This window comes from Bos mutus, chromosome 3, assembly GCF_027580195.1.
Source record: "Bos mutus isolate GX-2022 chromosome 3, NWIPB_WYAK_1.1, whole genome shotgun sequence".
In the NCBI taxonomy this organism is placed as follows: domain Eukaryota; kingdom Metazoa; phylum Chordata; class Mammalia; order Artiodactyla; family Bovidae; genus Bos; species Bos mutus.
Genome location: NC_091619.1, coordinates 12248844 through 12275269, shown reverse-complemented (window position 1 = coordinate 12275269; position 26426 = coordinate 12248844). Strand labels below are relative to the sequence as shown.

General features: G+C 35.8%; 1 protein-coding gene across 9 annotated transcripts in view; it reads right to left on the bottom strand.

Annotated features, from left to right (window-relative positions):
* The window catches only part of DCAF6 (DDB1 and CUL4 associated factor 6), a 184353-nt gene that overhangs the window by 34290 nt on the left and 123637 nt on the right, over nt 1-26426 (bottom strand). For 6 of the 9 annotated variants that reach the window (XM_070366876.1, XM_005896961.2, XM_070366886.1 and 3 more), the window contains 5 exons: nt 22129-22246; nt 17278-17393; nt 15730-15813; nt 15185-15506; nt 10146-10187 (listed from right to left, as the gene is read on the bottom strand). In XM_070366876.1, coding sequence (XP_070222977.1) covers nt 10146-10187; nt 15185-15506; nt 15730-15813; nt 17278-17393; nt 22129-22246 — 682 coding nt within the window. The remainder of the gene's footprint in view (nt 1-10145; nt 10188-15184; nt 15507-15729; nt 15814-17277; nt 17394-22128; nt 22247-26426) is intronic. The other 3 variants (XM_070366880.1, XM_005896963.2, XM_005896964.2) reach the window with 1 other exon arrangement.

The following is a 26426-nucleotide window of genomic DNA, read 5'->3' as shown; positions in this document are numbered from 1 at the left end:
TAGATGTCCATCAGCAGATGAATGGATAAGAAAGCTGTGGTACATATACACAATGGATTATTACTCAGCCATTAAAAAGAATACATTTAAATCAGTTCTAATGAGGTGGATGAAACTGGAGCCTATTATACAGAGTGAAGTAAGCCAGAAAGAAAAACACCAATACAGTATACTAACGCATATATATGGAATTTAGAAAGATGGTAACGACAACCCTGTATGCGAGACAGCAAAAGACACAGATGTATAGAACAGTCTTTTGGACTCTGTGGCAGTGGGCGGGGGATGATTTGGGAGAATGGTATTAAAACATGTATAATATCATATAAGAAATGAATTGCCAGTCCAGGTTCAATACAGGATACAGGAAGCTTGGGGCTGGTGCACTGGGATGACCCAGAGGGATGGTATGGGGAGGGAGATGGGAGGGGGGTTCAGGATGGGGAACACATGTACACCCGTGGCGCATGCATGCTGATGTATGGCAAAACCAATACAATATGGTAAAGTAAAAAATAATAATAATCAGATCAGATCAGTCACTCAGTCGTGTCCGACTCTTTGCGACCCCATGAATCGCAGCATGCCAAGCCTCCCTGTCCATCACCAACTCACTGAGTTCACTGAGACTCTTGTCCATCGAATTAGTGATGCCATCCAGCCATCTCATCCTCTGTTGTCCCCTTCTCCTCCTGCCCCCAATCCCTCCCAGCATCACAGTCTTTTCCAATGAGTCAACTCTTCACATGAGGTGGCCAAAGTACTGGAGTTCTAGCCTTAGCATCATTCCCTCCAAAGAAATCCCAGGGCTGATCTCCTTCAGAATGGACTGGTTGGATCTCCTTGCAGTCCAAGGGACTCTCAAGAGTCTTCTCCAATACCACAGTTCAAAAGCATCAATTCTTCGGCGCTCAGTCTTCTTCACAGTCCAACTCTCACATCCATACATGACCACAGGAAAAACCATAGCCTTGACTAGATGAATCTTTGTTGGCAAAGTAATGTCTTTGCTTTTGAATACGCTATCTAGGTTGGTCATAACTTTCCATCCAAGGAGTAAGCGTCTTTTAAATTTATGGCTGCAGTCACCATCTGCAGTGATTTTGGAGCCCAGAAAAATAAAGTCTGACACTGTTTCCACTGTTTCCCCATCTATTTCCCATGAAGTGGTGGGACCGGATGCCATGATCTTCGTTTTCTGAATGTTGAGCTTTAAGCCAACTTTTTCACTCTCCACTTTCACTTTCATCAAGAGGCTCTTGAGTTCCTCTTCACTTTCTGCCATAAGGGTGGTGTCATCTGCATATCTGAGGTTATTGATATTTCTCCCAGCAATCTTGATTCCAGCTTGTGCTTCTTCCAGTCCAGCGTTTCTCATGATGTACTCTGCATATAAGTTAAATAAACAGGGTGACAATATACAGCCTTGACAAACTCCTTTTCCTATTTGGAACCAGTCTGCTGTTCCATGTCCAATTCTAACTGTTGCTTCCTGACCTGCATACAAATTTCTCAAGAGGCAGATCAGGTGGTCTGGTATTCCTATCTTTCAGAATGTTCCACAGTTTATTGTGATCCCCACAGTCAAAGGCTTTGGCATAGTCAATAAAGCAGAAATAGATGTTTTTCTGGAACTCTCTTGCTTTTTCCATGATCCAGTGGATGTTGGCAATTTGATCTCTGGTTCCTCTGTCTTTTCTAAAACCAGCTTGAACATCAGGAAGTTCACGGTTCACATATTGCTAAAGCCTGGCTTGGAGAATTTTGAGCATTACTTTACTAGCGTGTGAGATGAGTGCAATTGTGCGGTAGTTTGAGCATTCTTTGGCATTGCCTTTCTTTGGGATTGGAATGAAAACTGACCTTTGCCAGTCCTGTGGCCACTGCTGAGTTTTCCAAATTTGCTGGCATATTGAGTGCAGCACTTTTACAGCATCAGCTTTCAGGATTTGGAAGAGCTCAACTGGAATTCCATTACCTCCACTAGCTTTGTTCGTAGTGATGCTTTCTAAGGCCCACTTGACTTCACATTCCAGGATGTCTAGCTCTAGGTCAGTGATCACACCATGGTGATTATCTGGGTCGTGAAGATCTTTTTTGTACAGTTCTTCTGTGTATTTTGCCATCTCTTCTTAATATCTTTTGCTTCTGTTAGGTCCATACCATTTCTGTCCTTTATCGAGCTCATCTTTGCATGAAATGTTCCTTTGGTATCTCTAATTTTCTTGAAGAGATCCCTAGTCTTTCCCATTCTGTTGTTTTCCTCTATTTCTTTGCACTGATTGCTGAAGAAGGCTTTCTTATCTCTTCTTGCTATTCTTTGGAACTCTGCATTCAGATGTTTATATCTTTCCTTTTCTCCTTTGCTTTTCGCTTCTCCTCTTTTCACAGCTATCTGTAAGGCCTCCCCATGCAGTCATTTTGCTTTTCTGCATTTCTTTTCCATGGGAATGGTCTTGATCCCTGTCATCTATACAATGCCACGATCCTCCTTCCATAGTTCATCAGGCACTCTATCTATCAGATCTAGGCCCTTAAATATATTTCTCACTTCCACTGTATAATCATAAAGGATTTGATTTAGGTCATACCTGAATGGTCTAGTGGTTTTCCCTACTTTCTTCAATTTAAGTCTGAATTTGGCAATAAGGAGTTCATGGTCTGAGCCACAGTCAGCTCCTGGTCTTGTTTTTGCTGAATGTATAGAGCTTCTCCATCTTTGGCTGCAAAGAATATAATCAATCTGATTTCAGTGTTGACCATCTGGTGATGTCCATGTATAGAGTCTTCTCTTGTGTTGTTGGAAGAGGGTGTTTGTTATGACCACTGCATTTTCTTGGCAAAAATCTATTAGTCTTTGCCCTGCTTCATTCCGTATTCCAAGGCCAAATTTGCCTGTTACTCCAGGTGTTTCTTGACTTCCTACTTTTGCATTCCAGTCCCCTATAATGAAAAGGACACATTTTTTGGGTGTTAGTTCTAAGAGGTCTTGTAGGTCTTCATAGAACCGTTCAATTTCAGCTTCTTCAGTGTTACTGGTTGGGGCAGACTTGGATTACTGTGATATTGAATGGTTTGCCTTGGAAAAAACAGAGATCATTCTGTCGTTTTTGAGATTGCATCCAAGTACTGCATTTCGGACTCTTTTGTTGACCATATGGCCACTACATTTTTTCTGAGGGATTCCTGCCCGCAGTAGTAGATATAATGGTCATCTGAGTTAAATTCACCCATTCTAGTCCATTTCATTTCGCTGATTCCTAGAATGTTGACATTCACTCTTGCCATCTCGTTTGACCACTTCCAATTTGATAAATAAATAAAAAGCCTCGTGATGAAAGTGAAAGAGGAGAGTGAAAAAGTTGGCTTAAAGCTCAACATTCAGAAAATGAAGATCATGGCCTCTGGTCCCATCACTTCATGGGAAATAGATGGGGAAACAGTGGAAACAGTGCCAGACTTTATTTTCTTGGGGCTCCAAAATCACTGCAGATGGTGACTGCAGCCATGAAATTAAAAGACGCTTACTCCTTGGAAGGAAAGTTATGTCCAACCTAGATAGCATATTGAAAAGGAGAGACATTACTTTGCCAACAAAGGTCCATCCAGTCAAGGCTATGGTTTTTCCAGTGGTCATGTATAGATATGAGAGGTGGACTATGAAGAAAGCTGAGCACTGAGGAACTGATGCTTTTGAACTGTGGTCTTGGAGAAGACTATTGAGAGTCCCTTGGACTGCAAGGAGATCCAACCAGTCCATTCTGAAGGAGATCAGCCCTGAATATTCATTGGAAGGACTGATGCTGAAGCTCAAACTCCAACGCTTTGGTCACCTGAAGCAAAGAACTGACTCATTGGAAAAGACCCTGATGGTGGAAAAGACTGAAGGCAGGAGGATAAGGGGATGACAGAGGATAAGATGGTTGGATGGCTTCACCAACTCAATGGTCATGAGTCTGAGTAAGCTCCAGGAGTTGGTGATGGACAGGTAAGGCTTGCATGCTGCAGTCCATGGGGTTGGCAAAGAGTCGGACACAACTGAGCAAGTGAACTGTAGGCTGTAAATTGGAATGATCTGAAAAGCATTTTCCAAGTTGTGGGATTTTTGGAGGCTTTCCACATAACAGGTTTGTGTTCAAATAAATGTATAAAAAATGAATTAAGAACAGCTAAAAAGGTTTCCTTTTTGCAGGTTTTCTTACAGGGTTTATTATACTAATGTGGTTTATAAGTTTCAGAGAGAGGTATAGACAATGTAGGATTTTCCAAACTCAGAACGCTTAAGGCAACAGTAACCTCCATCTTCCTGATTTATAACTAAATTCTTCCATCTTAAAATAAATTGAGTATGCATTTATTTACAAAACTTGAGACTGAGTTCCCCATTCAAAGATCAAAATATTAGGTTTCTACAAACACACGGATGCTATTCTCAGTCCCCATCTCCTATGCTGTCCTCTGCAACAGGAGAGTTTATGTAACAAACACTACGTTTATGTCTCTATTTTCAGAGCAGCTGGAGATCCAACCAGTCCATTCTGAAGGAGATCAGCCCTGGGATTTCTTTGGAGGGAATGATGCTAAAGCTGAAACTCCAGTACTTTGGCCACCTCATGAGAAGAGTGGACTCATTGGAAAAGACGCTGATGGTGGGAGGGATTGGGGGCAGGAGGAGAAGGGGACGACAGAGGATGAGATGGATGGATGGCATCACTGACTCGATGGACGTGAGTCTGAGTGAACTCCGGGAGTTGGTGATAGACAGGGAGGCCTGGCGTGCTGCGATTCGTGGGGTGGCAAAGAGTCAGACACGACTGAGCGACTGAACTGAACCGAACCAATAAAACTTTGGCATGAGATCCAAAGTTGTTATGGTATATGCCAAGGAAACTTTCCTAGGCAAATGATATTATAACAAAAAAATAAGTTAAATTTCACTTATTTATGCCTCACTGTAACTCTAAATACCAGTCTATGAAGTCTACTATGTACACACTTTTCTCGTATTTACTTAATTGTTTTCAGAGAGAAAACCTCACTGGCTTGAACCTCCAAATTTAGAGTCTTGGATTTTTCAGAATTAAGCTCAAATTTAGCTTTAAATTATCAACTAAAAAAAAGTTTGATGGCCATATGAATCTATGAATAAAAATTTAGAAAAGATGCTACTTGTGTTTTTTTAAAATGATACTTTTAAGTGCTTTAAAGCCCTTGTTTATAGATTTATTGTTACCAATAAGAAAGGTCTCTGGATTGGAATTTCAGTCACTATCTTTTACAAGTATCAGATATGAGAGACATGGATGAGTTGCTGGAGAGCATCTTGCTGTTTCTACTCCTCTTGTGTCTGTGGTATGTGTGTGGAGGGGGGTTGGGGGGAAGTTTCAATTCTTTGCCTCAAAGTGCATTAGTAAATAAAAGTAAAGTATAGCAGGCCCAATGCTGCTATCTTTAGAAGGGTCTGTTTCCAAGGCTGGCCCTTGGCTGGTGCCTGGGAACTTGACTTTATAATGTTTCCTCCATTGTCCTGCCTGCCTGGGACAATGAACCCTGACATACCTGGTTGCCAAGATGGTCTGTACAAATAATGTGATTTATCGTGAACGTCTACTTTCCTTCAGGATCTGGAACTCAGGTGGTTGTGGTTTGGTGCAGAGGGTGCCTATATGACTTGCCTCCAATAAAACTGGTGGATTTTGAGTCTTAAGCAGGCTTCTCTGGGCAGAAACATTACACTAGCGTCAAATGCCTTTTACCGCTGGAAAAAGGAGCACGTTGTATGGACCATCCTGGGTGGGAGAGCATTGGAAGCTTGTGCCTGGATTCTTCTAGATTCTATCTGATGTGTTTTTCCCTCTTCATAATAAACTATAGCCATGATTAAAAGTTACCCTCAGTTCTTTCTAGCAAGTAATCAAATGCGTGGGAATGCTGTCAGACCCCTAAAAAAGTAACTTATAGATTTTCATTTATTTCAAATTTTAGGAAGCAGAAGAAGAAAATCAATAAACCAGATCATCTAAGGAAATATGAATAAAAATTCGGTAGCTAGAATTTAGATAAAAAGATAATCTTCTTTGCCAACTTTTATTTATGTATGCATGCATGTAGTATGCTGGCCTTAAAATGAACTTACATCTTACACAGGGAAACATACACATACACATATGCAATAAAGTGTTATAGGTAGCATAATATATATAAAGGCATACAGAAGAAATGTTCAGTCCTACTTGGAATTATGCTAAGGAAAGTTTCAAAAAAAGCAGCTTAAGATGCATGTTGAAAGATGAAATGGCCATGATGCTGATGATGGTAATAGGAGGTCATTTCAATTAGAGGGGCACAGAGTAAGTAAAGACATGGAGACATAAGGTGCATGTGGAGATACTCTGAATATGGCCGATGTAGGGAGTATAAGCAATTCTTGGCAACAGTCATAACACAGAGTGCCCTCCACCCAACGTTTTAGCTTTTAGAGTGACATGGTACTTTAAAGTTGCAATCTTCCCTGTAAAATCAGACTGAGTGCTTAGGATTCAAGGTATAAATCAGAAAACCAAACAGGCCTGAAACAAATCTATTCTACTATTATACAATTAGAAAGTAGTAACTACCGATAGAATAATTTGCAAAAAGTTACATTCATATACGGAGAAGGCAATGGCACCCCACTCCAGTACTCTTGCCTGGAAAATCCCATGGATGGAGAAGCCTGGTGGGCTACAGTCCATGGGGTCGCTAAGAGTCGGACAGGACTGAGCGACTTCACTTTCACTTTTCACTTTCATGCATCAGGGAAGGAAATGGCAACCCACTTCAGTGTTCTTGCCTGGAGAATCCCAGGAATGGGGGAGCCTGGTGGGCTGCCATCTATGGGGTCGCACAGAGTCGGACACAACTGAAGCGACTTAGTAGCAGCAGCAGCACATTCATATATATTTTATGTTAAAACCTAGAAACACTAATACAAAAGTAAAAATAATTTTGAGATGTTTACATGAGGCTCCTCATAAGAATAGGACTTAACCAAGGATTTCTATATACTTAAAATATTTTTGGCTTATTCCATCAACTCTGTATTCCCCACCAGGAACTCTAATTTTACATTTCTCATGGTTGCTATATATTATGTTTTATGTTTTAGAAACATGTGACAAATAACATACGTGTGCCACTAGAATTGCCATTTGATATTGGAATACATTCTTATGTAGGGTTATGTTACACGTCATTTTAATGAACATCTCTCACTTTATGTTTTTTTGCTAGTAACTTATTACTTGCTGTTGATTTTTTATTTATTTTAGACTAGGGAAATGATGTTAGACAAAAAGCAAATTCAAACGATTTTTTTATTCGAGTTCAAAATATGTCATATAGCAGCGGAGATAACCTGCCACATCAATAACACTTCTGGCCCAGGAACTGCTAACCAAAGTACAAAGCGGCAGTGGTTCAAGAAGTTTTGCAAAGGAGATGAAACCCAAAGATAAGGACTGCAGTGGCCAGCCGTCGAAAGCTGACAACAACTAATTGAGAGCATCATCAAAGTGATCCTCTTAAAAACTATGTGAGAAGCTGCTGAAGAACTGTGTTGACCATTCTACACTCATTAGGCATTTGAAGCAAATTGGAAAGGTGAAAAGGCTTGGTAAGTGGCTGCCTTGGTAAGTGACTGAAAATTTCTTAAAAATCATCCTTTTAAAGTGTTGTCTTCTCTTATTCTATGCAACAACGACAAACCATTTCTTGATTAGACTGTGACATGTGATGAAAAGTAGACTTTAAACAACAACCTGCGACAACCAGCCGAGTGGCTGGACAAAGCAGCAGCTCCAAAGCACTTTCCAAATCCAAACTTGCACCAAAAAAAAGGTCTCAGTTGCTGTTTGATGGTCTACAGCCAGTCTGATCCACTACACCTTTCTGAATCCCTGGAAAATCATTACATCTGAGAAGTATGCTCAGCAAATCAATGAGATGCACTGAAAACTGCAATGCCTGCAGCCGGCACTGGTCAATAGAATGAGTCCAATTCTTCTCCACAACAACGCCTGACTGCATGATGCACAACCAATGCTTCAAAAGTTGAATAAATTGGGCTACGAAGTTTTGCCTCATCTGCCATATTCACCTGACCTCTCACCAAACAACTATGAACTTCAAGCATCTCAACAACTTTTTGTAGGCAACGTGCTTCCACAACCAGCAGGAGGCAGAAAATGCTTTACCAGAGTTTGTCGAATTCCAAGGCACAATTTTTATGCTACAAGAACAAACTTAGTTCTCGTTGGCAAAAATGTGTTTGGTGTAATGGTTCCCATTTTGATTAATAAAGATGTGTTTGAGCTTAGTTATGTTTAAAATTCTTGGTTCGAAACTACAATTACTTTTGTACCAACCTAATAAGTACAAGCTGGAATCAAGATTGCCGGGAGAAATATCAATAACCTCCGATATGCAGATGATACCACCCTTATGGCAGAAAGAGAAGAGGAACTAAAAAGCCTCTTGATGAAAGTGAAACAGGGAAGTGAAAAAGTTGGCTTAAAGCTCAACATTCAGAAAACTAAGATCATGGCATCTGGTCCCCTCACTTCATGGCAAATAGATGGGGAAAGAGTGTCAGACTTTATTTTGGGGGGCTCCAAAATCACTGCAGATGGTGATTGCAGCCATGAAATTAAAAGACGCTTACTCCTTGGAAGGAAAGTTATGACTAACCTAGATAGCATATTCAAAAGCAGAGACATTACTTTGCCAACAAAGGTCCGTCTAGTCAAGGCTATGGTTTTTCCAGTGGTCACGTATGGATGTGAGAGCTGGACTGTGAAGAAAGCTGAGCGCCGAAGAATTGATGCTTTTGAACTGTGGTGTTGGAGAAGACTCTTGAGAGTCCCTTGGACTGCAAGGAGATCCAACCAGTCCATCCTAAAGGAGATCAGTCCTGGGATTTCTTTGGAAGGAATGATGCTAAAGCTGAAACTCCAGTACTTTGGCCACCTCATGCGAAGAGTTGACTCACTGGAAAAGACTCTGATGCTGGGAGAGATTGGGGGCAAGAGGAAAAGGGGACGACAGAGGATGAGATGGCTGGATGGCATCACTGACTCGATGGACGTGAGTCTGAGTGAAGTCCGGGAGTTGGTGATGGACAGGGAGGCCTGGCGTGCTGCTATTCGTGGGGTCGCAAAGAGTCGGACACGACTGAGTGAATGAACTGAACTGAACTGAATAAGTACTGATTTTGTCAGTATATCAGGTTTTCGGTACATGAATAATGGAGCTGAAACTTTAACTTACATGTTAAAATGTATCCCCCTGTTAGTCTTCAAACTACAGAAGTCTTTGAGGGCTTGTTATCCCTTGATGTGTGATACTAAGTTACTAAGTTATTCATGTGAAAGTCCCTTTCTTAAAAAAAAAAAAATCAGAATTTTAAACCTATGAAGAGACTTAGATTGAAGTCCATTTTTTGTTACTTATTTCAAGCAAAAAAGCTGCTAAATGCTACCCCAACTGAGTTTTTAAAAAAACACAAATTGCATTCTTCAACAAATTAGCTAATATTAGCTACTTGCTTTGAGTATTTTGTTGAAGAATGCAATCCAGTAATTTAGTATCACACAGCAGTACTAGCTAATATTTAAAGTGCATCATTTTAGATTATGGGATTCCCTGGTGGCTCAGCAGTAAAGAATCTGCCTGCAGGAAATGTGGGTTCATCCCTGGGTTGGGAAGATCCCTTGGAGAAGGAAATGGCAACCTACTTCAGTATTCTTACCTGGGAAATCCCATGGACAGGGCAGCCTGGCAGTCAGTCCATGGGATCACAAAAGATTAGGACACAACCGAGCCACTAAACAACAATTTCAGATTACAGTTACTTTATCATATGACACACTTGAAGTGAACATCAATTACATATGCACACAAGAAATTTCTTTTCATTCTATTCCCATGCAGTGCATGCAGCTAAATATAGTTTCTGAAAAGCAACCCATTTATAATGCTTAGCACTTAGAGTTCAGTTAAGTTCAAAGAAGTATTAACTGTTAATAGGAAAAGTGGTTAGCTGTGGAAAAAAGAAGACCTAGCATATTCATCATAGAGTAAAATAATGAAGGAGCATACTGAATTACCTCATTATTCTATCACCTATTGTTGTTCCTCTGATATTAAATCTAGTGAAGGGAACACAATAACTAAAGTCACTCACAAAGGCTTCACTTCAAAGAACCAAATACTTAAAGCATGAAGGCCACTACTTTTATCATTAATCATATAAATCTAAAATACTTTTGTTACCCTTTGTGACTCAGGGTATTACGTGAGAATATGTCATTCAACTAAATGTATATGAGGAAATTAAAGACAAGTAGCTCACTGAAGATAGACTGGAAGGAAAACATTGTACTTAATCCCTTTATCTTATAAAAAGATTAGAACCTAACCTTGTTACAGAAAGCAGGGAACTTGCAGAGTCATATTATCAATACCATCCACTGGAACACCTACGTTAGCTCCCCAGGGCTGAGCTGCTCTTTAGGAACTAAATAATTAAGCCCTGAGCTGATTCATTTGTCCTAAACATAAGACTGGATAACAAGCAAGTAAAGAATTAACAAAGCTTTTAACTCCCTAGGAGTTCAGTTCTTTCTCTATGATTATGTTTTTCTTTGAAATGTTAATAAAAAATAAACTTGAATCACTAGAAATACTGAAAAAGTGATTATAATGATGATTCAATAGATGACAGCAAATTTACAGTATGCAAAGAATTTTGGCTTTCAAGAAGGCCATGTTCCATAGTCCAAAATAGGTAAATAGAACTGAATTTCTATGCAAATAAGAAACATATTTTTAGAAAGTGGTATCTTTAATCTTTATATAAAAAATTTTAGAGCATCTTAACTGAGTCTATAAAAATCTATTCAAGACTCTTTGAGAACTTCAGAAAGCTTACTTAGATGCTTGTCTCTTTTTAGAGAGTAAAAACCTCTTGGGTTTGTCAAGAGGATGAACTGTCAGGCCATCCTATCATTTACTAGAAGTTGGATTTGGTGTGCTGAAAACAGTTTACATGAAGACCATCTAAACAATAAACCGCTAAACACAAAACCACTTTTCTTTCATTCCAAGAGCACCTGTTTATGTCTCTAAATCCAATACATAAAATCCCTAAGAGATGTACATACTACTTTATTTTTTAAAACCATATTAGAAAGTAGATATGTTTGATTATTTCTTTCTTCAATTTAGTTTCCATTTAATGTTCTGTGTTCCTGCTATAAACAAAGTTAAAGGAGATCTAACGTGGTAATTCACAGATTTGTTTTGAACATTGGTTATCTGTCAACAGAGGAATTTTACCATATACTATAGCTTGGTTTCTTTCTATAAGACTGATCTGCTATAAAGCAGGGATCAGCAAACTACGGCTCTTGGGCCAAATCTGACCAGCTGCCTATTTTTGTAATGAACCACAAGAGACCAGTGGTTTTTATAAATGGTTACATCTTATATGGTTATGTAAGTGCTTACATAATAGCCTCCACTTTGCCTCCTGGCCAGTAAAGCCTAAAATATTTCCTCTTTAGCTTTTTAGGAAAAAGTCTGCTGGCCTCTGTTATAGACAGTCCCAGTTATATTTAGACTGAGACTAGCTGTATTTAATAAGAAGAGATTTTAAAATACCTATGTTAGTTGTTAAGGCTAACATTTTATTTTCTAAGACATTTCCTTCTCATGCTTGATCTCAGCTCAAAAGTGAAAACCTGGGTCATATTTATTTAACTGAATTATAAGAATGCAAATCTTTATTTAAAAAATTGTAACTTTGTATTGCAAAGAACTGTTTTGATATTTTCATTAAACGTGTCAAAAATGGCTTAGCTACAAACTTTTTAGGTTTCATTTAAAAATTAAATGTGTGGCAAAAAATTTATGAGATCCACTATGTAATTCTTCATCAAATTAAGGTACAAAGCTAAGTATATACTCTTTAACCATTTTTAATTTTGGGACCATCTCTCTGGCCTAACCAAACTAATCTTGACTGGGTTCCTCAAATGGCAGCAAGAGGGGACATGCATCCTTTTAGTTTGGCATTTCATCCAAGTGAGATGTTTACTTAGACTCTAAGAACCAAATGGTATGATTTTTACAGCAGAGCTTTGGAATTCTTTATTCCCTTGGAAATAGAAATTCTCACGAACAAAAATCATATGCTTATTCTTAAGCTGGTGAATGATTCTTTTCATGTTCTTAAGAAGTAAAATTTCTTAAACTTTCTATCTTTAGAACAAAAAAGTCAACACACTCATTCCTCCAAATTCTGGAAGTAAGATAAATGGCCAGGGATGAAGAGCCCTTAGAAAGGTACAGAAATAAAAAGTATACTTTATATAGGTAGTTCAAAATTTAATCAATTTGGTACTCAGAAAGTTAGGAATTATCAAAATTATTTACATAAAAGTCAGAAGGAAGATCTTACATCATTTGCAAATTTTTTTGGTAAATAGCTAGGAGAATAATGCAAATTTCAAAGGAAAACTGATGTAATTATGAAACAGCCACTTTAATCACCTCAGCATTATCTCAGTATGTACAACTTTGTGTATGTACGTGTACACACTGATATATATAATATTGTATCTAATTTCATATATTTATTAAAACTATTTTCTATTTATAAATGGTTTGCATACTTGTCCTCTTCAATAAATTAATTTTCTCAAAAGGAAGAATTTTATTATCTTTCTATTACTCTTAAGTAAGTTTACTGCTATGTCCTATAGAATAATATATAGGACAAATAACTAAATAATATATAGGACAAAAAAGGCTAAATACCTAAACTGAATATACAGAATATTAATTAATAGTTAAAAAAAAAAAAAAGCAGGAAAGCAAATACAGACCAAGAGGTGGTTTCAAATCTGGATCTAACCATGAGAGCACAAATTTAAGAGTACATGCGCAAAGTGGGGTCACTTTCAGGCTGTTGAACCTGATCATCTCTCCTCTAAAAGATTCTGCTAGTCTAGTTCAGCAAATGGGTTTCTTGGGTCAATGAAGCTATCAGGTGCCAATTCTGTGGCATGTCTAAACTTCAGGAGAATCCCTAAAATACATAAATCATGTATTACAAAAATGATAAGTAAATGATAATACTCAATAGAAAGATAATATAGTTTCTAGTAAGATATCCAAGGTAAGGACAATATGCTGCAAGATGTTCTGCATTCTCTAGGACCCATTCTCCCCACAAATTCTCCTTTTTCATTCATGTTATACTACCGTGTTAAAAAAAAAAAATTTCCTTAGGTCTAGAATATTCAAAATCTCTGCTTAGCACCTCAAGTTTCCTCATCTACAATGCAGGCCAGGTAAAAGTGTTATATAATTAGCCTGAATACAAGATGTTAAATAATTATTATTTTTTGCAAGTGTCTAATATTTACCAAAAATATATAATTCCTATCTAAACAAACAGACTTGGTAAGTGACATGGTACATTTTACTAGAAATGGATACTTAAATTTCATTTTCAATTACGACCTTAGTATCATTTAAGCTATGTAAGTATAGATAAAAAATGAAGGACATATGTTTGCTTATATAATTTGAAAGCCAAAAATGTACAAGCATAAAATAGTTAGAGTCTCTGGCTCTCCATCCTAGGTTTTAGAAACCATCAGTTTGATTTTCAAATTGTGTCATGCCTGCCAACCTTATTTGCATACATCAAGTGGTAATAATACTCTATGGGACTCCCTCTGAGTATGGAAAGAAATGAAACTAAGTTTTACTTGTCTAAAATATATACTAAGAATCTGAAGACTAATGTGTGTTAGGTGACAACAAAATGTTGTTTAAAAGTCACTGCAAAGTAAACACTTTGACCAAATATGACTAAAGGCAGATACTTATCCATCTTTTCATAGTTAAGAAACGGCAGCTAAACTGAACTTCAAGTTACTATATTCAGGAATTTTGCTTGTCCTCTCTAGAGCCATTCTTATTGTAATTGCTTTTTAAAGTCTAAGTAGCTACATGGAATGTCTTGGTTATTTAATACACCTATCATTTATTTAGTGCTTTCAAAGTGAGACAAGTCCTTTGACTGATTTTCTTCTAAATTCTGACAACAATTCTAAACAATTATAATCTCATTTTATAGATAAGGAAACTGAACCTTTAAGAGATACTAAGTAATTTGAATGAGGAAACAGCTAGTAAATGATAAAACCAGAATTCAAGTCATTATGCTCTTGATCATTTTATAACATTGACACTCTTTAATGGTAAATTAATATTTTCATTGTATTTTTCACTTGACAGAAATGTCAGAACATTTTATAAACAGCAGTACATTGAGCATAAATACATGTGATACAATTCTTCATGCCTGTGAAAGCTAAGATTTTAAAGGTAAAATCTGATTCCCTAGAATGGGACAGAACTTACAATGAGCTATGATGGCACTAATTATAGAAATAGTTTTAGGAATGTATGGAATGCAATATACTTTAAAGATTTACTTTACCTACTAAAAAAATAAAATATATCCTTATGAACACATAAAATCAAAAATGGAAAAAGTTATGAACATGTAAGCAATTTAATTCTTTACTGCAGTTAAAATATTTGTTACTTGGTATGACTTTTCATTTCTGAAACTGAGTTACTTAGTAAAAGTCAGAGAAAAACACAATGTTCTCAAAAAGAGAACTTTATCACACTACCTTAATCCAGGGTTAAGAGAAGAGCAGAAAAACTAAACGCTAAAAAAACCCCAAACTGATACAGGCCAAGATCTCTATGAGGCAACCTGACAACTAAAGATAACCCTAACTCAGTAAATAATCTGTTGGCCATCCTCCATATTCCTTCCTCTGAATCTGTAAACTGAAGACCAAGCCTTTGTGCTGAAGATAAACAGCAATTCTTTGTATCTTCTTCTTTTGCTCAAAGAATGCAATATGTAATATGTGAAATTACTTACAGTTTACAAAATTCTATGAGTTTACAAAATTCTATGAGTTTATACGCCTGAGACACGCTTACAGGAAGTAACTGTCAAAAACGGAGAAACTCTTTTACATAACTTCAAAGAAAGAAATAAAGCCTTGTGAATTATATTTTTATAGTTCATGTTAATTAAAAATTTACCAACCTATCACCAGGTCCTGCTCGATACCTTGCACCTGGGATCAGGACTGGGTCGTCGTCACTATCATCTGTGTCCTGGAGAGCAGAGTCCCTGGTCAATGTTTCCTCATGGGCCAAAGACCCGATGGCTTCTGTTTGTGACTGAGGCTCAGGATTGCTGGTACTGGAAGCACTTGGAGTGCTAGTTTGATCTGAAGTTCCTGGTTCTTTGCCTTTTTCAGACAAAGTGGATTCTTCTGCAACCCCACAAGGGCTATCAAGATTGAAGTCATTCCTTTCTCCTGAGCCAGAATCCAATGACTCAGAAGTAAACTTATCTGATTGTGCTGTCAGAAAATAAAGTAGTAATAATTGGTCATGTCAGCAACACTAATTATTTAATCTAACTTCAGACATTTTCTAATATAAATCTAATTCCCCTACATGAAGAACAAAATTCCACAATACATATATTTGGAAATGGTCTCTAACTCTGGAGAGACTAACACAGATTAAGGCTTCTTGCTTTCCTATATGAAGGAATTATCTAAGGAGAACAAAACAACTCACCTGTATCTATATGGTTTTGAACTGTGCTTTCTGCAGATGTACCTTCCTGAAGTGTCACATCCTCTGATGATTCTTCAGGAGTTTCTGGGAATTAAACCAAATTATCATTAACTCCTAACTTTTTTTTGTTAAGAAAAATAAACACTAATTTAATTAATATTCTAGGTTTCCTATACATAAGCAGTTCTTAACCCTTTTAGGGTCATAGAAACCTCTGACACTCAGATAAAAACTCCCCCAGAGTATAACGCAAATACTATGTTTGTACCCACAAAATAGTAAAATACTATCAGGAATAGATTTGGGTATTCGCTATTTGTTTATCACTTCTGCCCACTGCCTCTTCCCAAAGCCTATGCATGGACCTTCAGGAACTCTATGTGAAGAATCCTGCTTGAGATTATTCCTCCCAACTGACATTCCTCATTTTGATTTTATTTTCCCCTAAATGTCAAAGAATATAAACTTAAAAACTGAGTATTTTTCTTCCTTTTGTCATATACTTGGTCTAATTTGAAATATCATGAGCAAAGAGTAAAGTTAGCCTCACCATAAATTCTATTTGGCTACTGAAAATATTTATTTCTGGGATTTAATTCTATAGACCTATGAAGGATCAGGTTTTTTTGTTCCTAATTGGACACCTGCTTGCTAGATAGTCATCTTGCTGCTGCTAAGTCGCTTCAGTCGTATCTGACTCTGTGCGACCCCATAGGCGGCAGCCTGCCAGGCTTCCCAGTCCGTGGGATTCTCCAGGCAAGAACACTGGAGTGGGTTGCCATTCCCTTCTCCAATGCATGAAAGTGAAAAGTCAAAGTGAAGTTGCTCAGTCGTGTCCGACTCTAGCGACCCCATGGACTGCAGCCTACCAGGCTCCTCTGTCCATGGGATTTTCTAGGCAAAAGTACTGGAGGGGGTGCCGTTGCCTTCTCCTTATATGTATTTAATTCTTGTTACCTCTGTTACACTGAAGTATGTATTCATTTAATGAAAAACGATTCATGAATTCATTTATCAAATATGTACTGAAAATCTACTGTGTTCTAAGGCTGTACTAAGCCGTAAATTTCATATGATGATCACATAAAAATATTCCAGGAAAGGGTTCTAAAAACATTCTCCAAATGGCTCTTCTTATATGAAACAGGATTCACTCATAACCTGTTTAGATTTTAACTCTTTTTTCTTTCCCTCCATAAACAACCTATATTCTTTGAAAAAAATCAAGATAGATACTTTGGATTTCACTGCTAGGTATAAAAATGGTAATGATAACTCAAGCCAACATTTATATCTAATGTACTGTCAGTATGATGACCATCTATCCTGGCCACTGTACCCACAGAGGGGAACTACACTTCCCTGTGATGCCTCATCTTAAATGCTTAAGGTCCCTATCTTTTGCGTTTGCTATTGATAATTCATCAACAGCAGTGAGTGGACTACTGATGCAAAAGTTAAAAAACAAAACTGTAGCACTGATGTATCAGAAAAATAGGTAAACAAACATCCAACATTGGGTTTTGTCAGGACAAAATATCACCTTACTTGCTTCACTCTCTCCTTCTGGTGGTTGCACTGGGCTCTGTGGGACCAAGGATTCCTCCTGATCCTCAGATTTGCAGTGGCTCCCATTTCCTCTGGAACTTGAGGCAGTACTGCTCCTACAATCAAGACAAGCTATTTCACCAAGAAGTTAATAAATGCCAACTTTTAGGATAATTTTTGTAATTTACAACTAGAGAAGCTGATCCAAAAAATTCAGACTATAATATTTTACAACTAGAGAAGTTGATCAAAAAAATTCAGGATACAAATAAAACACAAGATTTATATTAGCAGTACTTGTGAAACATCACTTAAAAAAAAATCAAGGTGATTATTCTAATCCACTTTTAATATTAAAGAGAGACAAAAATATAAATTCTTCACTGACTGATGCACCTACGATCTGGTATATATTTTTACAAGTCTCTCTATTGAATTTTAACTTAATTACATAATCTCTCTTCTTGTCCTCACTACAGATGTTTCACCATATTAAAATTCTTACTGATTTTACAAACTTTGATCATACACCCTTTTAGACTTTATTGTTCTAGGCTACTTTTAAATTGATACTTGAAAAGAGGCCTGGAAGTTTCTTTGGTCTTTGAATTGCCCTTTGTAGATCACTGCCAGTTCTAGATTGCTGTTCAAATATGGCAAGTGATCGACACCATAGTTTTGTAGAAGGAGAGAATAATGTTTTTCTATTTTAGTTTTAATACCTACCTGATGATAACCATAATTCTGTTAGAATTTCTGGCTAGAGCAGAACACCATACCAAGTTAAATAAATAATTTTCAATGAACATTCTGTGACAAATCATGACATATGTGTAAAAAGGGAATTGAGTGGGAAAGAAAATAGAAGAAAATGTATAACAATCTTATTAAGGTTAAAATTAAATTCAGAAAAATGGAACAATTTCTTAAATTTAGTAAAGATGTGAACAAGAAAAAACTGAATGGCTACAACAACTTAAAAAACATTAATCATAGACAAATAGCAGTGACTCAATAAACAATAAAAATTATCATGGAATGTTTGTCAAAATTTTACAAAAGCTTTTTTTTGGCTGATTATGGGAGTCAATTTAATTTTTTTTTAATGGCATCCATGTATATTTTTAAGAAAAATGCATATCTACATGGGTATATACACAGAGGAAAAGATCAGAAAGGATATTTATCAGAAAAATATCAGAAAGATGACACCAATGTTAACTGTCATCTCAGTTGGGTTACTGTAATTTTTTTTTCAACTTTTCTTTAAGATTCTTATTTCTTTTGCAATGAACATGTATTTCTTTATAACCAAAAAGTTAGGTATAGCAATTCTGATAAAGATAAGCCAATGTGATATATACATCTTTTTTTTCCCCCATTGAGAAAGTTATGATGCAGGCTTAAATAGAATGCTCAGTGTAGAAGTTATGATAGGGCACTGATGTAGGAATACAGAGCCGTTAGCGGAAAACACAAGTAATCAAGTAAATACATTTAGCATGTGTGAATATGGTATTTTAAAATTATAGATAAATGACTGACTAGATTGCTCAATAAAAGGTACTGGGAAAAAGGAAAAGCCATGTGGAAAAATTGAGGTATAAGCCCTACATCATACTTCATGGTAAAATAAACTATAAAAAGATTAAACATATTTTTAATATAAAAGCACAGAACTATAAAAGGAAATCAAGAAGAAATCTTCCTCTAATTCTGAGAAGGACAAGGAGCATTAATTAGCTCACAAGCTGAAACCATAAAGTGAAACTACCGTAAGCACTTAAAGACAAACAATAAACTGGGGAAAATATCTGCAACAAATGAAAGACGAATGATATTATCCTCACTTAATTCTATATAGCTCTTATAAGTCAGTAAGAAAAACATAAACACCACAGTAAAAAACTGGGCCAAGGATGTGAAAGGCAATTTATAAAAGATGACAACTGTAGCTAACAATTATTTAAAGCTTATCATGTGCCAGTCAACGAGCTAAGTGCTATGTACCTTTTCTGCATGGTCTCATTAAATCTTCCCAATAAACCCTGAGGAAGGTTGTATTAAATATTCCCATTTTCAGATGAAAAAACTGGTATTTACAAAGGTCCGACAGCTAGTCAGGTTCAGAGTCTCAACTATTTGTCTGTGTACTCTATTGCCTTCCTGTCATCAAAGAAACTAAAATAAAAGCAAGACATCATACCAGCATAGATGAAAAAGACTGCATTTTAAAAATCTTTTTTATAATGAATACAGAATACTTTTATAACCAGAAAAAAAGGCTACCTACTTTTTTGCTAAAGAAATAAGAAACTAGTAAATAAGAGAATATAATTCATGGTTAGTTTTCAAAGAAGAAAAAGTACCATTCAAAAGAAGAGTGGGACTAAAGATGTTTGGTTAAAATATGCTCAGATGAGATTCTTGATAAGAAATCAGTCCCTTCTGTACAGAAACATGAGAAAAGACTTGAGAATAAATATGATAATCTTTTGTGATCTTAAATTATATACTAAGAAAAAGAGCCAGGGATATCATAATTTTTAAAAGCTGAGGTCAAACAGTAGAGATCATAAAGAAATTCTATTGACCATGCCTTCAAATATACATCTAGAATCCAATCTCTTCTTACTACCTCCACTGCTCCCATCCTGGTCCAAGACACCACCTCAGCCTAGCGTGCTGCAGTCCACAGGGTCGCAAAGAGCCGAACACAACTAAGCGACTGAACACCACCTCTCACCTTGCTTACTGCCAAAGCCTTTTAACTGGTCTTTCGGTTTCTGCTGCTGCTGCTAAATCGCTTCAGTCGTATCCGACTCTGTGCGACCCCACAGACGGCAGCCCACCAGGCTCCCCCGCCCCTGGGATTCTCCAGGCAAGAACACTGGAGTGGGTTGCCAACCCAAGGCCTATTCTCTACACAACCAGATCTACACAGCCAGAGATACCCTTTTTCCTTTTAAGACCCTTCTCACTTCCCTGGCTGACCTTATCTATAATAGATACTGGCCTACTCTCTCCTTTGGTCACTCCACTCCAGCTACACTGTTTTGTTTTGTTTTCTTTTTAAGATCTTTGAACATACTAAGACTGCTCCTACTTCTGCGCCATTGTACTGGCTTTCTCTCTGCATAGAATGCTCTCCCCCCAGATATGCATAGCTCACTCCTCCTTACCCTTTAAACTGCCCAAATGTCATCTTCTCAATGATGCCTACCCTTTCCTGGGGTTTTCCAATCATCTTTACCTGGTCTATTTTCTTCCACAGCACTTAATACCATTTAATACGCTTTTGCTATACAAATCATTTATTTATTATGTTTATCATCTGCTTCCCATACCTAGAGAATAAGCTCAAATAGGGCAGGGATATTTTTTGTCTATTTTTTTCATCAGTGTATTCCCAAAGTCTAGAGCAGGCTTTGAAACACAGAAGGTATTCAATAATAATAAATGAAAATGCTATTTAATCAAAGATTTTAATATTAAAAAACACACAGAAACACAAATGGAAAACTGTGAATTACAATAATTATCATATATCAACATATAATTAATTATATATTAATAAACAATATATAACTATATTATATATCATTTATATACATTATATATTATACTAACATATAATATACAATAATGTACAATTTAATATATCAATTATCTAGAATAATTAATATATTGGTTATTAAATGATTAACATAACCACCATATATTAATCACATATAATTATATTAATATATAATTAATTATGTTAAGAAAGATTATGTTGCCTATATATTAATTTACATAATAACAATAATAAATTTAAATATAGTATTTTGGATGCTGTCTCTCATGATAAAGGCAATGAGACAGTGGCAAAGAATTTAGGAAGTTCACATAGCTAATTTTTTAAATATCATATTTAACTAGATTAATGAGTAATAAATATAATCAGAAATGCCATCCAAAAGAATCTATACCACCACTGAAGTTCAAACTCCTAGTAATAAACTAAATAAAAATTATTGAAAAATCAAATACGTAAGTTACAAATAAATGAATATACTGATATTGAATACTGGCCTGGAGACAGCAAAACATGTACTTTCATATGCTGTTGGGAGAAATGTAATGACAGATGATCCTTTTGAAAATAATTTTTCAATATCTTTTAATCTAGATACAGTTTTATTTCTGGAAAAAGTACCCCAAATCAATCACCTTAAAAGTAGAAAAAAAGCTTGTAAACAAAGATATTCATAGTCTTATTTGGTAAAAATAAGTAACTTCACTGCCTAACTAAAAGGAAATGGATAAGTAAAACTATGGTACATCCTTTTGATGGATTCTATTAGCTGACAAAATAATATTTATGAAAACTAAGTAGTAATATGGGAATATTTATTATAAAGTTAACTCTATGAGGAGAATTAAATATATTCAGTATCATTAAAATAATGTCAAACCAAAAATATATATGTATATACACATAAACATACATCTTTTACATTGGACCAAGCCTGCAAAAACCTCCAAATTGTTAGGCTTATTAATTTTTGCACTATTAGTATACTGGTGATTGAGCATCTTTTGCATTTTCTATCAGAAAAATATCCCAGGACCAGCAATATCAGTATCACCTGGGAATTTTTTAGAAATGCAAATTCTCTGACTCCACCTCAAACTCTTGAGAGTGGGGTCTAGTAATCTGTGTTTTAAGAAGCTTTCCAAGTGATCCTGAAGCATGCTAAAGTTTGAGAACCAATACATTATTGCAAAACAAAGATGAACTGTTAAAAATAATATCTAATACAATCCTACAAAATGGCTAAAAACATCTTTACAAAAACATTAACTTACCATTCATCTGTAAAGTTCAGTTTTATTGTGCTTGTAGTTGTTCCTTCTGTGCTGTAGTGCAAACTTAAAACTGGTTCACCTGTCCCTGGTTTGGGGCTCAGCTTTTCATTATTGTTATCTGAAAATTGTGTTTAAAACATTTGAAAAAAGTCTCTGAAATCAATAAAAAGATGACATTTCCTAAAATTTCTAAAACTTAAATTAGGCTGTCCTTGTCATAACTCTTTCTCACATCTGTTATGGTTCTCACTTAAAGTTCAAAAGCAAGTGTTATAGAAATACTCTATATTTCAAAGTGGCATTGAATCAAATTCTAGCTTTGCAACATGACTCCCTTTGATTCAGATGAAAATCACACATATTTGAGAACCATATTTAGTTGTTAGGGAATCAAAGAACATTAACATGAAATGACATACTTTATAAACTGGTATTTTTATTTAATGGAATTCTCAGGACTTTTTTCCTTCAGTTGCTAGAGTATTAAGAATAATTATCATTGGCTCCTTCAGAAATTCTGAGAAGATGCAAGGGCTCAAAAGAAGCTGTTTAGTAAAAATTTTGCTGCAATTAACTGCTATCAAATTCTTTGTTCTTTCAAATTCATAGACTTACAATCTAGGGAGGGATTACAGCCTGTACTCTATTGGGAAGGAGGGGGGAGAAAAATTTAGTTATTTTCTAAAACTCTGTTATAAGATCATACCTTTTGATATATTCCATTCTCCCCCCCAACTAATCTTGAAAGAAATTTGTTTTCTAAATTATGGGAGGCAACTCCATCTTGAGTCCATAGCTGATACTCATAATACATGTCTATCTCAACATATAAAATCTTTATAAAATGGTAAATAAAAATTAAGAAACTCAGAAATCAATACAAATCACTTTAAAGCCACCTCTTCCCTCCTCTCCAAAAGGAGTACTCAGATATTCAAAGACAAATTTGAACAGGGCTTTATAAATTTTTCATTTTATGATGAATAACAGCTTGGGGGGACATTAAAATGTATATACAGAATAAAAACTGCTATATAACCAAACATGTAATATTTCTGCCAGTTCCTTGCAGAAAGAAAACTCATCTGTAACAATACTTATTTTCTGGATACTATTTCAAGCACTTGATACAGTACCTGATGGTACTAAAAAGAAGCTTTCTGTCATGAAAACAGTATCAACATAAGCAGTAACAACTTAATGAAATCAAAATTACTCAAGATTTTTGGTTATTGGGCCCACTTTTTATTGCAATAAAGAACTCGTATCTTTCTGCATTCCTTTTGAACATGCTAGAGCACTTACTAAAAGAGAACCTGACAGAAACTCTGCTCTAGCTTTTATCCTGTGAGAGGACAACTAACAGGACTTAAGAATACAGAACAGTAGCAGAAAGGAAAAAGGATTCTCTCCAAGAGAGGAGAAGCCAAGCTGATAAAATTCAGGATTATCAGTTCTTACATCTTCACTTCTAACTCATGTGACATCCTCTTCTATAATATTAATTGCTTTTTGAAAGTAAAAGTTTGAATCAGTTATAAAGCTGGCCTACCAAATTGTATTCATTCTGTTTCCGTACTACTTCTGTTGACTATGTCCTTGATATAAACAGCTGCTAAGAAAAAAAAATTAACCATCCATTACAACTTTCAAAGATATGATAATTCAGTGTTTTAGAGGAGGTATTTTACCAAATGGCTCTCTTATAAAATAACCAAATTAACCTATCTTGAGCTTATGTAAAATTATCAAGAACAGGACTTTTTTTAGGTCCACATCATGAGGCTTGCAGGATCTTAGTTCCCTGACCAGGGACAGAACTTGCACTCTTGGCAGTGAAAGCCACAGTCCTAACCACTGGACACCCAGGGATTTCCAAATGGCACTTTTAAAGCATCTGTCCTATCCTTGACAACCTTTGACATATTTGCTGTTAGTCATTTGTCCACATAGAGTTTTCCCTTATTCTTTAGTTATGTTGCTGAAATTTCTATCCCACTAATGCCAAAACCACAGTCATTCTTAAGATATGGAATTGGTGATGACAGCCAAAAGGCTGAATGATAAGAGTAAGAGGTTAGTTAAGAGGTAGAGTTGGGGCTATTTTTTTCATTATCTCTCAAACATTTTATAAACTGCTTTGCTATTATTTTTCTTTTAAAGTAAAGAAGGAATAGGGGGGGAAAGCAGGTGTGAGAGAACTGTAGGATTGAATTTCTTAGGCCTGCTTTGGTTAATAGGAGCATAAGTTTTAAGAAGACATTTAACAGCACAACACTGTAAATTCAACTGCTACAATACAAAATTTTTTTAAAAAGAAGCCATTTACTGATTCATGTTGATGTTTGGTAGAAACCAATGTAATACCATAAAGAAATTATCCTTCAATTAAAAAAAGTTTAAAAAACGAAGCCATTTAAATACTTTATCAAAACTTCCTTTTTGAGTAAAATTAGAGGCAGCTATAGATATTTGCATGCTATGACTAAAGGAATATAGTAGACAAAGAGCTAGCTGTTGAGAGGTCCAAATGGTATAGAAAATATCTACCAACTTCCAAGACCACCTCCAACCTCCAAAAGCAAGAAGTATCCTTAAGCTGATCAGTGTGAATTAATACTTTCTTCCGAGGTTACCTATTACCAAGTTATTATTTAGTCTCTCTGTAATATAATCCACACATTATAAAAATTCATGCAAAGCACAGCAGTACTCATTTAATTTACAAAATGACTACAGTTGACAGAATTTGTTCATTTAAACTGTCAATGAAGTCATCAGCCTGGAGTAAAATGGGCTCATCATTATATCTGTTAGTTACAAACACTTCAGACCACCCCCTGCCCCCATCTAATTCAGCTCTCTCTTTGTAGCGTCAAATATAAATTACATCTCAGGCAGAAACACTGCACAACACAGAACCTGGTTTCTTCAACTGAAGCACTGATGCAAGTATATATCCGGAATCTAAAAATTTATTTCCTAGCCTTGTTCATTCTAGTCTTCCTAATTTAATACTCCTCTTCTTGATGTATACAACCTATCAGATTGAATTTTCTCAGAAATGTAGATAAGTTAATAAACAGTTTCCAATAAAGTGCATATTTTAAGCTAAAAAGGTCTATAAAAATCTAAAGAACCAAGAAATTAAATTTTATTATCTTATTTGAAAAAACACTTGTAACCATTTTAATTTTCAATAACTTGCCCTGTGTGTCAGAATCTAGATCAGCAAATACATCCTAAAAATTGCATTATTTGTATGCTTACTTAGAAATATATTACTGAAATATTTTGCTTAAAAAGTAGAGATTTTAATTTAGGAGGAGTCTTAGGGTTGAGAACTTAATCAAATCCAATGACTATGTAGAATGCACCATCATAACAGTAACTAAAGTTTGTTGAACATTACCATGTCCCAGGATATGTATAACCTTTGTAGCACATACTTTTATCTCCATTTTATAGATGATGAAACTGATAATAATGTGGTAGATTCTTTTTCTCTAAGTTTCTTTCTATATGAAGTTCTTACTTGCTATACTATCTTGGAAAAAATTTGAATACTAAGTAGAAAATAAGATTCCTTCAACACATATTTTAATTAAGAAATATCAACTGTCGGTATTATTTCTCAAAAAAGATATATAATTCATACCAGCAACTCTGACAAAGTTCTGGTAATGCAAACTGTCACTTTGGCATCAGACTATTGGAAAACTATCCTGTATCTTTTCCAGGGCACTGAGAGATTAAACTGTCAATAAAATTGTGGTGCACTTAGCACAAGGACAGTGTGAGGGGAAAAAAGCACTTTAAATTTGTTCAACCTGCTAAGGTGGCCATACATATTGCTTTGATTTCAATTATCAAGAACAACAGACGATGTTAGTAGCTTAGAGTGATCTCTACCCAGGCAAACTACTACCCATTCAAACATATGCTTCAGAAGCACAGTCATAAAAACATAAAAATCAAGACACTATACTGTAAAAGATTTCATTCTTTGGAGTTAGAAGTGAATAGTCAGTAACATGAGATTCTAGAAAGCAAATTTAAAATAAAAGAGCCCTTTGCAGATTAATGCACTGGCTCAGGAAAAAAATTATAGAATGGGCTGGAATATAATTTGAAAGGAACTTCTTTGACCTTTACTTAATTAGGTAGCTTCCAAGCCTTTCACAGTAATAACCACAAATAAACTTTTGTTGTTGTTGTTTAATACACATTTTCAAATCATTCAGTCTGTGCATTTTGACTATAATCATTTGTGGCTCTAAAAAAAAACATGCTCAAAG